The sequence below is a fragment of the Diabrotica virgifera genome, chromosome 7, assembly GCF_917563875.1.
Source record: "Diabrotica virgifera virgifera chromosome 7, PGI_DIABVI_V3a".
Classification (NCBI taxonomy): Eukaryota; Metazoa; Arthropoda; class Insecta; order Coleoptera; family Chrysomelidae; genus Diabrotica; species Diabrotica virgifera.
The window spans coordinates 245,477,578-245,491,679 of record NC_065449.1 but is presented as its reverse complement, the minus strand read 5'-3'; the positions used below and the strand labels follow the sequence as shown (position 1 = coordinate 245,491,679).

Genomic DNA, 14,102 nt, shown 5'->3' with positions numbered 1-14,102 from the left:
TGTGCATGCTATTCCATTCCTCCTTACTTCCCGTCATCTTCGTGATCATCTATTTCAGTCACTGGGTTCATACCTATTTCTCTATGCATTCTGCTTCTCTTCACTGTCCATCTATTACACTTCAGCATTGTGTGAGTATCAGTCTCAAAGTATTCGCAGTGTAGTCATTTGTCTGTATCTGCCTTTCCGAACTTAGACTGAGAAGATACACCCTAAAACACCCGTGCCCTGTAAGCACTTGTATTAGGAAGTAATCCAGTCGCTTGTGATTACAGTCCACCCAGTCCCTTAAACTCGGGATCAGCATCTTAGTCCACTGGGCAACATCTTCCATGTTGTTCCCCTCTTCTTGACATCTTTCCATTAATCTTTCACTTTCTTCTTTTCTTATGGTTGTAGTCAAATGCTCTCTTTTCTCATAGATAGTAGATACGTCTTCTTCCTACTGATAAAACATGCAGAGGAACCAGTTGACAATGATAATGCACAAGACCGCCGCAGATACAGTCCTGTAGGCTCATGCTACTTGCAACAGACTTGTCTGTCCAAAGGGAAGACCTATAGAGAGAGATGGGAGAACCAGGTCATGCATGAGAGATGTCAAGACCCCGAAAGTGAGAAACTGGAGGGACCTATGCACAGACCGAAATCAGTAGAAGAAAATTGTAACGAAAGCCAAGTCATCCAACAAATTTTGACAATACGCAAGAAGAATTCAGCGCAATAATAGCGAATTAAAGAGTTCTAAGTAAGAGCAGCAAACATTCCATTAGGAATAAAAAGCCTTGATGATGACAGGTAGTTCGTAAAAAAAATCAAAATATTCAGGGCAATATACCTACAGTTCTTGAAAATTTCAGAATAATAATTCCATGTGATTGTAAAATACTTTATATTTTGGCTGGAAGTCAATATTATGGATCTCAATTTCATTTATGAGGGGTTCTCAATCTGTGGTAATGTACCACTGGTGTTACATATCATTATTTGCGATGGTACACAAAACACAATAACAACCAAAATCCAGCATATTTGTAGTTAGTTAGATTACCTAGCTCAATTTAGTCGAATTCGGGACAAAACTGAAAAAACTACCTAAAATCCGGGACTTTTCAATGAAAATCGGGCCATTTTTTTTTAAATATAAAACTATAATATATCATCATTTTATTAATTATTTAACATTTTTATGTTGACAAAAATTTTTTTGATAGAATGGGTTGTAATGATAATTACATTTTTGTTAGTTTTTGACGTTTCGACTTCCAATCCGGAAATCGTACTCAAAAAACGAAAAATTAGAAAATCAACGAATGTTGGATTTCCATGTAAATTGAACCTTGGGTTAAAATATAATCATCATTATTTGATATTCATGTTTTTAAATCGTCTTTTCAGAAGACGATAATTAAAATACAGAAACCGGAAAAAGTCAAGAGTTTGAGTTTTCGTAGAACTATTACGGCGATATAAAATGCATGCGTTTTGGATGTGGTATTAGTATAACAGTCTAGAAATTGTCGACTTTTTCGTCCCACCAATTCAATTTGATGTGAATTCTTAGAAGAATGATGTATTCAAAATTTTAAAATGGAATTTTACCGAAACGTTGAAAATTCGGATGGCCCGGAAGCCTTGTCCGGGACGCCGGGACACGACTTCGTAATTCGGGCCATGTCCCGGATTTTTCGGGCTAGTTGGTTACACTATACATGACTCAAAAACATTGAAAACCGCTTGTTTAAATGCTTCTTCGAGTCGCAATTTCTTTTGTTTACTAAGCGTTTGTGAGAAACAGTTTACGGAGATCTATATATGTATAATTATCTCCCCTTTCTATAAAATATCTAACATTTGATAACGCCAAGTACGAAGGGTTAACCCTTTATTTATCTACGTGATCTTATTCCATGTGAGGAATGCGTTCGCACCTGGGGCCTTCGGTTTATATAAACGATATTCCTTAATCTAAATATCTAAACAATGTAAAATTTATCATACTGATTTACAATATCAATTATACGGGATCTGTGATAGTAGTATGTGTCTGTGCAAAAATCAAAATATGTATTAGTATAAACTTAACTGCAAAAGTTTTGCACCACCAAAAATTATGCTCATTTTGATAGTTCTCGAAATATGCTCATTACTAATTTGTGGCTTAGAAAACTTTTACGTTCTAAGAGTTCCTAATTTTCAATAAATGTTAATAACTATTTTAAGAATGAACATACAACCTTAATATTGCGCAGAAAGTTAGGTCTTCTGGAACAGAAAAGGAGAAAGTGGCAAAACACACGCATCTATTGACAAACAAATACCTAAACAGCATTACAGAAGGCTTAAAAATTTATTAATGAAGAAAAAACTTGAAAAAGTTGATACCGTACAAAGATACAAACTATTTTTTAAGACGCTAATTTTTTTTTCCTGTAAAAAATGCTGAACGTAAATTGGCAAGAACAGGCACAGAAGAAACCGAGATATTTGCAAAACATCTTTTCGCAGTAATTAGACAGTTTACCAGAGTACTGCCTCTAGAAGAAGAATACCCAATTCATTGGCGTTAATTGTTTAGACGGTTCTTCGCCAATAGTAGTATAGCAAAAAACATATTCAGTAGAACAACGTTTGCGCGCCATTTTTCTATTCCAAATATAAATACCTAATTTCAGAATCTGTTTTCGTTTACATACGAATTCAAATACAAACTAACTAATAGCACCAAGTTGCATAAACATATTTTTATCTCGGTTTGATCGAAAGATTACATAGATTTAGTACGCCAACGTTATTAATATACGTTACTGACACGTTAAAGTTTTTAAAATAAATGGACAGCTTCCCAGAAACAGACCTTGTTTCAACGAGATTTGTGCCAAAATTTATTAGAAATATTAGTAAATACTTTTGCTAGGAATTCGTATACTACAATAAGTTACGAATACATAGTTTGAAGAATTGGCTTAGCATTCTTCTTCTTCTTCTTCTTTTTGCCCTAATTCGTCCAATTTTGAACATAGGCTTCCCCCAGCTTCCTCCATTCGTTTCTGTTTTGTGTTTTCTGTTTCCAGTGTCTTCGTGTTCCTCCTATCTTTCTAATATCATATCCCCATCTCATCTGGGGTGGTCCTCTTGCTCTCTTTCCTTTCCTTGGTTTCCATTGTTGTATCGTGGTATTCCACCTGTTGTCCGTTTGTCTGGCGTTATTACCTGCGAATCTCCATTTTAGCCTGGCTACATGTTGTCCTGCGTCTTTAACTTTTGTTTTATTTCTTATCCAGTTGTTTTGCTTTTTGTCTTTTAATTTTACTCCTAACATTGCTCTCTCCATGGCTCTTTGTGTCTTCATTATTTTATCCATATTTGCTTTGGCGAAGGTCCATGTTTGGCATGCGTCTGTGAGAATTCGGAGTATGCATGGTCAAACACTCTTGTTTTTAAGCATTGTTGTATTTTTTTATTCTTTAACACCCATTTTAATTTCCCAAATCCTGCCCAGGCTAATATGACCCTTCTTTTTACCTTTTGCCTCCGCTGTTTGGTTCTCCTTATTTATTTTTATTACCTGTCCATTCTATCTATATTTATTATATATCTTCCTTATCTATTGTGGGTTCGTTTAGTATTACGTTTCTATTATCTTGTGTGTTTGTCATTGTTGTTGTTTTGGTAAAATTAATTTTTAGATCTATTTGTTCGGACTCCTTTGCTAGTTCGGTTAACATGGTTTGTAAGCATGACTTAGTATTACCAGTATCAATTTTATGTTTTTGAGAGTTCTTCCTGTCTTTCCTCCTTTCGATACAAAGATAACACGATGCCGCCGAAGAAATCCCCGTAATTTCATTTTCTCCTCCTCATTTAGGGACTGGCCAGCAACTGCAACCAAGTTCATACTTTTTGTCCCTTTCTTGATGGTTACTTGGTACTCATTGACATTAATAAGTCTTACAGGAATTTTTTTAGCAGAAGTAACAAATTCCTTTTCAATTAGGTTCCATAATAATAGGTGTTTCTTCTTTCACAATTCCCCTCAACCACGCTACTATGATCGTTTCATAAACACGAACACTTCGCTTCACGAATATAAAGAAATATAAACAAAGAAATATAAACACAAAGAAATAAAAAATAAAATTAAAGGGAAATCCCAGTAGCTGTCTGTATACCATAGTTAAAAAACTAATACAGAAGTAAAAACTTCAATTTATATATTGGTATAAAAATTTTTATTAAAACTTTTTGAAAAGTGTCGTCCAAATGGATTAAAGCATAACGTTTTCGATCTTATTCAGATCATCCTCAGTGCATTCCGTTACGTACATGAAACTAGCACACTAATGTTAGTGGTGACATCAAAATATATGGTTTACTTATAACATTTGTAGTAAATAATGTGACTCTTCGTCAATAGAAATGGATTTAATTTTAATACTCAAAGAGCAACATGGTTCCTTGCTCGTTGCTCGACTGTTCTTCCAGTTCAAAAGACTATGTTGAAAGTTGGTCTGTGTCTTTTGAACTGGAAGGAACCACGTGTTCCAGTCGAGCAAGGAACCATGTTGCTCTTTGACCAAGGGTCACATTATTGTAAACCATAGGTATATTTTGATGTCACCACTATGATTAGTGTGCTAGTTTTATGTACGTAACGGAATGCCCTGAGGATGATCTGAATCAGATCGAAAACGTTATGCTTTAATCCATTTGGACGAGACTTTTTAAAAAGATTTTTATACCAATATACAAATAGAAGTTTTTACTTCTGTATTAGTTTTTTACAAAGAAATAAATCTGAACAGTCAAATGTAATATAAACGTAAACTAATTATTGTTGATTTCATAAAAATGTTTCTTACTTCCAAAGTCTGCCCAAAGTTTTCGATAATTCAGCATTGTGAAGTTGTGGATACTGATCTGCAAGTTTTCGTCTGGCCGCTTGAGCCCATACCATAAAAGCATTCATGGGTCTCTTGACGTGGAGTTTTCTTTTATCAGATGCGGCTCTGGAAAACGAAGAAAATAAACGTGTTAAACTTATTAGATAATGATAATAGTCAATTGTATGTACATATTAAGTAATGATAATGATATATATTATGTAAGGCAGAAAAAATACCAGCAGAGTGGCTCAAATCTGAGTTCGTACCATTCCCCGAAAAAACCAGAAGCAAAAGTTTGTGAAGACTATAGGATCATAAGCCTAATGAGCCATCTGCTGAATCTGTTTTTAATTAATAGTCATCCACAAAAGAATTTACCGAAAATGCAAAGAACAAAAAATTGCTCCCAATCAGTTTTGATTTGCAAACGCCGTTGGTACGAGGGAGGCTTTATTTAGCGTGCAGGTGTTGTTTCAGAAATATAGAGATGTCAGCTGTGATGTTTTTGTATGCCTGATTCACTGCAAGAAGGCTTTCGATAGAGTCAGGCATGAACAAATGATGGAAGTGCCGAAGAGGACAGGGATTAATGGAAGAGACCTAAAAATAATAGCTAACCTGTATTGGAATCAATCAGCAGTGCTTCGAATAAATGGAGAATATACAGATGAGGTCAAAATCTTAAGGGGAGTCAGACAGGGGTGCATAATTTCACTGCTGATATTCAATCTGTACTCAGAGCACATTTTTGAAGAGGCTCTAAAAGATATTGATGAAGGCATTTCAATAAATGGAGTCAAGCTCAGTAACCTGCGGTATGCAGATGATACAATAGTAATAGTGTTTTCCAATACCATAGAAGGGCTGCAAAACTTAATGAACAAAATAACGGAAACAAGTAGAACATATGGACTAGATATAAACACCAGCAAAACCAAGCTAATGATCATCAGCAAGCAAAACATAACTGGAGCAAATCTGTATGTGAACCAAATGAGAATTGAACGTGTCTCACAATACAACTAGTTGAGAACTATAATCATTGAGTCGTGAGACAATACCTAAGAGATTAGATGTATCATCGGAAAAGAAGTGCATTCTTGACTATGAGCTCTGTGTTCAAAAGCCATGACGTCACCCTAGAAACAAAAATAAGGCTCCTTAAATGTTCCGTGTACTCAGTGCTTCTATACGGAGTAGAAACGTGGACATTGAGGGCGGAAACTTCAGGCTTTTGAGCTATGATTGTACAGAAGAATCCCGAAGATACTATGGCCAGATAAAGTCACGAATGAAGAAGTACTACGGAGGGTGAACACAACCGTAGATTTGGTCAACATCGTGAAGGGCCGGAAGCTGCAGTAATTGGGACATATAATGAGAAATCAAGGCAGATACGAGCTACTCCAATGCATTTTGCAAGGTAAAATTGAAGGGAAAATGGCACCAGGACAAAGAAGAATATCTTGGCTTGCAAACCTGAGAGCATGGTATAGAAAGACCTCAACAGATCTATTCCGTATAGCAACCAACAAAATCATCATAGCCAGAATAATCGCCAACGTTCGGAAGGGACGGGCACCCTAAGAAGACGAATTTTATTAGACATTGAAGTAACTGTGCAAAAATGGAGTACAAAACCATCGTCATCAATAGCCACCAGAATTGAGCATTTAAAAATTGTTGAATTTCTTTGGTTAACTCATTGTAGGTACTACACTATATATTAAAATTTTACCATTCAATACTCCTTTTAACTGCTTACTAATAGTGTTTTAAAAGCAGTTTCCGTCTATTATATCATGGCGCTTCTCCGTGTCGCAAACGAGTCTTAATGTTGCTAGGTTCTAATTAGACAACAGTTCTAGTTAATTGGTTCTGAGTGTCTTTGGTTTACTGTACCAATTAGTTAGACTTATTAAATGTGTATAGATACTTTCCAATATTTGCGTAAAATATTCGGTAACCCTTTGAACACTCTTGTGATCCAAAATAGTCTTAACCGCATACAAAAATATTGAACATGTTTGTGTATATTATGTATATAGTTAGGTTAGAGTAAATAATAGTGAGTCAGTGGTAAAGCTGTTATCGTGTTAGTATATTCATAAATTGTTTTATTTATTATAAAATATTTTTAATATTATATTATTTATTTTAAAGATTTTAATGGCTAGTATTATTCACACGAGTTCGCAAGCGACATCTGCTGAGAATAGCAGATACATGCAAAAAATATTGACAAGCTTTTGCAATACATATTTCGATATAATGATATGTAATAACTCTTCAAAATAGAATAGAATAGAAATATGCTTTATTGTCGTTAAAAATTGTCCAATTTTATAGACAAAGCTTACAAACAGTCAGAAAAACAAAACAATAACGAAAACAATTTACTAAAATTATATAAATCGTCAATATAAATAAAAAAATTAAGTAGAAAAAAAACAATCTATTGTAAAATTCAAATAAATTGCGAATAATTAACTTTAGGAACTAATAAGTTTAATAAGTTAAGATGCTGTATATACGTAATACAAAAATATAGATAAAAATACTACTTGTACAGTTGAGTCTGGGAATCTTTACCCGTGCGTCATCATTTAAAGCATACGAAATAAGTCGATGATAAGTCGGAAATTGAAATTTACTAAACGCAACAACAAGTCACTTACTGTCACTTGCTGTTGCGTTTAGTAAATTTCAATTTCCGACTTATCATCGACTTATTTCGTATGCTTTAAATGATGGCGCACGGGTAAAGATTTCCGTACTCAACTGTATATGAGGGTACTGTAATTCTTAGTTATTGATTAAGATACTGTTGTACTGAATAATAATATGGTCTTTCAGATAGATAGGCTTTTGTCATTTTACGAAACTTGAACAAATATATTGCAGATTTACCTAAGTTGTAGAGGGAGATAGTTGTACAGTTTTTTTGCGGAATATAATATAGATTTCTTTACTAACTCAGAGGACAGGATCGGTAAATAGACGTCAAAGATATAATTTCTGGTGGAATAGTCATGATTAGGTCTTGCTGGAAAGATATGTAGATGTTTATGAATTACGAATTAAGCAATTTCTAAAATTTATAAAAAAGGTAGTGTTAAAATCCTGTGATCTTTGAAGTAGCTTCTGCAATGTGTTATTCTACTGAGGCCAAACAGATATCTTATTGCTCTTTTTTGTAATTTGAAAATAACATCGGATTGGGCAGCTGTACCAGAATCCCAAAAAGGAAGACCATATCGAAGATGCGACTCGAACAAAGAAAAATATGTTATTTTGGAAAATGCTAAATTGAGTTCCTTCGATCTTAGAGCATAGCAAGCTGAAGATAGTGTCTTCCTTAACAAATCGATATGAAGGAACCAAGTAGATCAGAAGTTATAGTAGCATGAAGAGTTGCAATATTTGAGTTGCTCCAAGTGATACTGGTATCATCAGCAAAAAAAAAGATTTTTTCCATCGCTTTTTAAACTAGTGATGTCATTAATAAAGATAAAGAAAAGTAGATTACCCAATACTGAACCTTGAGGTACCCCACATACAATGTTTTTGAGACTAGAGTCTATCATTTTTTGCCCCAATCAGTTGTTTCCTATTGTTCAAGTAAGATTGGAACCAATTCAAAGAAATACCTCGAATTCCGTAGAAATTTAGTTTTTTTTATCAAAATGTCGTGATTTACACAAGCAAACAAGATTTAGACAAGCTTTGGCGTAGTCACAAAAACGGTGGCAGTGTGAAGATTATTGTTTCTGTGCTTTATAAACATCATGTAGTACAGAAAACATGGCATCAGGGGTACATTTATTATTTAAATATTTTTAATGTAATCGTAAACCTATTTAATTTGTTACATATTTTTACACATTTTCCCATTGTTATGAAATTAACACAAATATTTCCGAATCTCAAACTGTTCTTGTGAAACTTTCTGTTAGCACCTTCTTTTTTCTTCGTTCTAGCGATGTGTATGTTCCCAATTTTCTATATTTAAACCCGTTTGAATTTTGCCGCTAACAAAAAGTCTCAAAACTGTCTAATTGCGCGTGTTAATTAAATTACACCTAAAACTGTTAATTAGTCGTCCTCTTTTTATCTTGGTTATCTGTGAGATGCATATTTGTTACACTTTATATGTATGTACAGTGATTATCATTTAACATCAAAATCCTAAAAAAAATCAAAACAAAAATAAAAAATACCTAAACAACAGAAAGATTTTTCTGGTACCTATTTCAGGAAGTTTTAGTGAATATTGTAGATTATTTTGGACATATCTAGAAGCCCCTTATCCTAACTTTTCGTATATTAATTGTCATCAGTCATCATCATCTTTATGTGAACATTATTTCACGAAAGAGGAACGAGATGACTCTAAGTCTCTGTTCTGGGTGTATCAAACATACGTCAAGAACACAGACTTCGAGAAATACCGGATTTGGAGACATGCCTCGGACAACAAGCACAGAGTACAATGGAAAGATACATCAATAATCATGAAAGAAACAGACATGAAAAGGAGAGACATCAACAAAGAAGTAGCGCTCATCTTACTAAACGAAGAAACATGTGTAGCAAACTCATCAGCAGAGTGCAGCAGGATTTGGTTGCCAATACTAAAAGAAGAAGTCAACAACAAGAATATACCAAAAATAGCTGAGTAAAGAAGTCGAAGAACAAATCATCGACAATCTCATACACAATATATAATATACAACACCCTTAAAAAATTTTTTTCAACGATAAATTTGCTGTGGCCTACAAGATCTGAACTAAATACGTTAATTTTTGAAAAGACACACATCATAACCTATTAAAAATATATACGCTCTTCTAGTGCGACAGATTCGTGCAAATATTATAAGAATTGTGCATTTAATGATAGAAGCATATAATTTAGACCACATATACTACACATATAAAGGTTCAAAATTAGATATGAGGCCATCTCAGATTTTACCTTTTACAAAAATGGCGGGCATTCAAAATGGTGACGATACATATGTGACTAATAGCACGATAACTTTTAAACGAGATGTCAGATTTCAACCAAATTTGGTATATAGGTTCTCTTTTTGATGTATAAGACCGAGCTTCTGAACTGGAAGAATCAGTTCACCAGAAGTTGTGTTTTCCTGATTTTTTATGTAAAAATATGTTGTTTTTTTTTTCAATTCTTTCGCGATGTATATATTAATTTTTTAAAAAGGTAACACCGGCGTTGAAAAGTGCGTAAAAATAATTGTTAGGAAATATTTTGAACTTTTTAGTTATGTTAATTACCATGTAATAAATGCATAACTTATCTTCACATGTTCCTATGTGCTGCAGATTCGTGCAAATATTATAAGAATTATTGTGCATTTAATGGTAGAAGTAGAAGCATATAATTTGGACCACATATACTACACATAAAAAGATTCAAATTTAGATATGAGGCCATCTCAGATTTTGACTTTTACAAAAAAGGCGGGAATTCAAAATGGCGACTATTCATATGTGACTAATATCACGATAACTTTTGAAGGAAAAGTCCGATTTCAACCAAGTTTGTTATATATGTAGGTTCTTTTTTTAATGTATAAGATCGAGCTCTTGAACCGGAAGAATCGGTTTAACAGAAGTTGGTTTTCTTGATTTTTTTTTTTTTTTTGTAAAAATATGTTGTTTATTTTTTCAATTCTTTCACCCTGTAATATATTAATTTTTCAAAAAGGTAATACCGGCGTTGAAAAGAGCGTAAAAATATTTTTAAGGAAATATTTTTAACTCTTTGGTTATATTAATTACCATTTAATAAATGCATAACGTGTCTTCACAATGTAGGTACTGATGTGCGGCAGATTCGTGCAAATAATAATATAAGAATTATTGTGCATGTAATGGTAGAAGCATTTAATTTGGACCACACATACTACACATACAAAGATTCAAATTTAGATATGAGGCCATCTTAAGTCTTTTACAAAAATGGCGGGCATTCAAATTGAATCTACCGCCCATAGATACGTGTGAACATACATTATGCATTTATTAAATGGTAATTAACACAACTGAAAGGTTCAAAACATTTCCTAAAAAATATTTTTACTGTTTTCAATGGCGGTATTACCTTTTTGAAAAATTTATATATACAGGGTGAAAGAATTGAAAAAGAAACAATAAATTTTTATATAAAAAAAACAGTAAAAACAGAAATTCTGGTAATATAATTCTTCCGGTTCAAGACCTTGATATTATTCATCAAAAAAAGAACCTATATACCAAATTTGGTTGAAATCTGACGTCTCGTTCAAAAGTTATCGTGCTATTAGTCACATATGTATAGTCGCCATTTTGAATGCCCGACATTGTAAAAGGAACAAAAACTGAGATGGCCTCGTATCTAAATTTGAACCTTTATATGTGTAGTATATGTGGTCCAAATTATATGCTTCTACCATTAAATACACAATAATTCTTATAATATTTGCACGAATCTGCCGCACATATGTACATGTGAATGTGAAGATACGTTTTGCATTTATTAAATGGGAATTAACATATACATACTACATTCGCTCTCGCGAGATTTTTTTTGACACTGACGTTAGTAATTTCTTTTTTGAAAAATTCAGTTGTCAGAAGTGACTGGAAATTACTACAAAACCAACGCACCTGCTCATATCCAATATTATTAATAGTAAACAGACATAAAAATAACATAAACCTTACGCCAATCAATATTTATTTATTTAAACCATTATAATGTATTGATAGCAAATGAGAAAATTATTTATTGTACAAAATAAAAATATTTTGTAGAAATAAACTTCACAAAATGTTATGAGATTAGTAGACACTCCCACTATTTCTAATAATTCTTCTTTTTTTAATGAAAGATTAAGTTGATTTGAGTTGATTTTAGCAGTTAATAGTGTGAGGTAGGAATTTTTGTGTTGTACGTTTCCTATTCCGAATGTCTCAAAAAAAATCTCGCTAGAGTGAATATAGTATAACTAAAAAGTTAAAAATATTTCCTAAATACAATTTTACGCTTTTTTCAATGACGGAATTAACTTTTTGAAAAATTAGTACATACAGAGTGAAAGAATTGAAAAAAAAACAACATATTTTTACATAAAAACCAGGAAAAACACAACTTCTGCTAAACCTATTCTTCCGGTTCAAAACCTCGATCTTATACATCAAAAAAAGAACCTATATACTAAATTTGGTTGAAATCTGAAGTCTCATTCAAAAGTTATCGTGCTATTAGTCACATATGTATTGTCGCCATTTTGAATCTCCGCCATTTTTGTAAAGGCAAAATCTGAGATGGCCTCATATCTAAATTTAAACCTTTATATGTGTAGTATATGTGGTCCAAATTATATACTTACTTCTATTATTAAATGCACAATTGTTTCACATATCGGCTGCACTATTCCCGGAATTTTTAGAATAATCTTTTTGAGAACCATTTCCGCAGTGAAAATCGAAATGTCAAACATTAGTTAAGAGTATAGGAGCAAAATTTGCTTGCGATGCTATTTAAACGCATTAATTTTTTCGAATCCTGAAAAAAGTATTTTTTTAAAATTTAAACACAGATTAAAGACTGCATTATTACCGAGGGCCGAACTTCTTTTAAATAAGATATTTTAAAATAAAAATTACATTCAATTTTTTCTTTTTTTTTTCACCCCTGTAACGTATTCAAACAAATATTAGAGGTTTTCAAGGATTTTCGGTCCTCGGTAATAGTGTAATCTTTTATTCTTTGTTTAAATTTTTCAAAAATAGGAATTCGTTTTCTCAGGATTTGAAAAAAATGAATACTTACATTTAAAAAGCATTGCAAGCAAATTTTGCGCCTACTTACTTAAATAATTAAAAGTGTAATTTTCACTTCACTAATAATCATTGGGGCTCAATCCCATATAAACATGTTCGAAAGGAGGAACAAATAGGATATGGTATTCCTTGGAGGAGCGAAGTTTGATGCCACATCAGGCAAAAAAATTAGTGTACATCAATTAAAACATAATATGCCACAAGAAAACAGTCGAAGAACAATATTAATTCCCATCACATTATCATTCTCATTATTTACTTGCGAAATTCAAATATAAAGTATCTAGATTTGTACATACTTCCTCCACTGAAAAATAAATCTGAAGTTCTGATATTATACCTGCATTATCTGACGGTGCGCTTTTTCAGAAAGGAGCCTCCTAGACATACTATTTGTCTGGTTTATGGGGTGCGACAAAAATATTCGTTCACAAATATTTGATATCACAGGTGAATATAAATAAACATGGCCTGTTACGATCATGGGAATAAATTTCCTCTTGTTTCTTCGAAATTATATTTTTCTTTGCTCTAATTTTATTACGATCGATTAAACAACTATACCAGGTAACTTGGATGATATAAAATCTTGGGATTTTGAAAAACCATCTCAAAGGGTAAAGACTAGTCAAATTCTTACACGAGAAAAATTTACTATTATGAACTACCAGAAAATTTTATCCATGTTGAACTCTTTTTTCAACGTAAAAAGCCTCAACGTAAATAGACATGGATGACCCCAGATAGCAGTGTCAAAAATGATAGGATTAAGTTTCAAATTGAAAAGAACAAAGATAATCTAAAAAATCCGAAAGAAGAAATTTTGAATGACTAACGTTTTGCACTCGATACAGTAGATAATAATGAGACAACAATGATTTACAGAACGTAAACAAGGCTATCATGGATTCGGCTGAAGATGAATTTGAAGAAAATTCAATGGATGATCATTACTGAATCAGCAGATGTAAACATTCAATAATTGATTATTGAAGATACTGTACCTAATTCACAGTGTGGATACCTACAAATACTAAGGAATATGGATAAAATAAAATGTAGACCAAACCAAAGAAATTAGTAGACACCTATTGAAATAACACGTGTACCTATCATTTATTAAACTTACCTATAAATAGGTCTAAGGAGGTTTCGGTATTACTTGTTCTGTACTCATGTTTACGGCTTGAAAGCAAGGACATTTAAACAAGTTCATGTAAATAAGTTTGAATTTTAGTGTTGTCCTGTTGTTTAGTGTTATAGTGTTCGAAAATCTTACGAATATCTTGAATTCAAAGGATGTCGAACGTGGAAGTAACTAGAAAGGTAAAAATGAAAAAGAAATATTAATTGTAAAAAGCC

General features: G+C 32.7%; 1 protein-coding gene across 1 annotated transcript in view; it reads right to left on the bottom strand.

Moving 5' to 3' along the window:
- Positions 1-14,102, bottom strand: part of LOC114329568 (transcription factor Sox-10-like) — a 79,281-nt gene that overhangs the window by 41,678 nt on the left and 23,501 nt on the right. Inside the window, exon 2 of the mRNA XM_028278722.2 lies at positions 4,863-5,009. Coding sequence (XP_028134523.2) covers positions 4,863-5,009 — 147 coding nt within the window. The remainder of the gene's footprint in view (positions 1-4,862; positions 5,010-14,102) is intronic.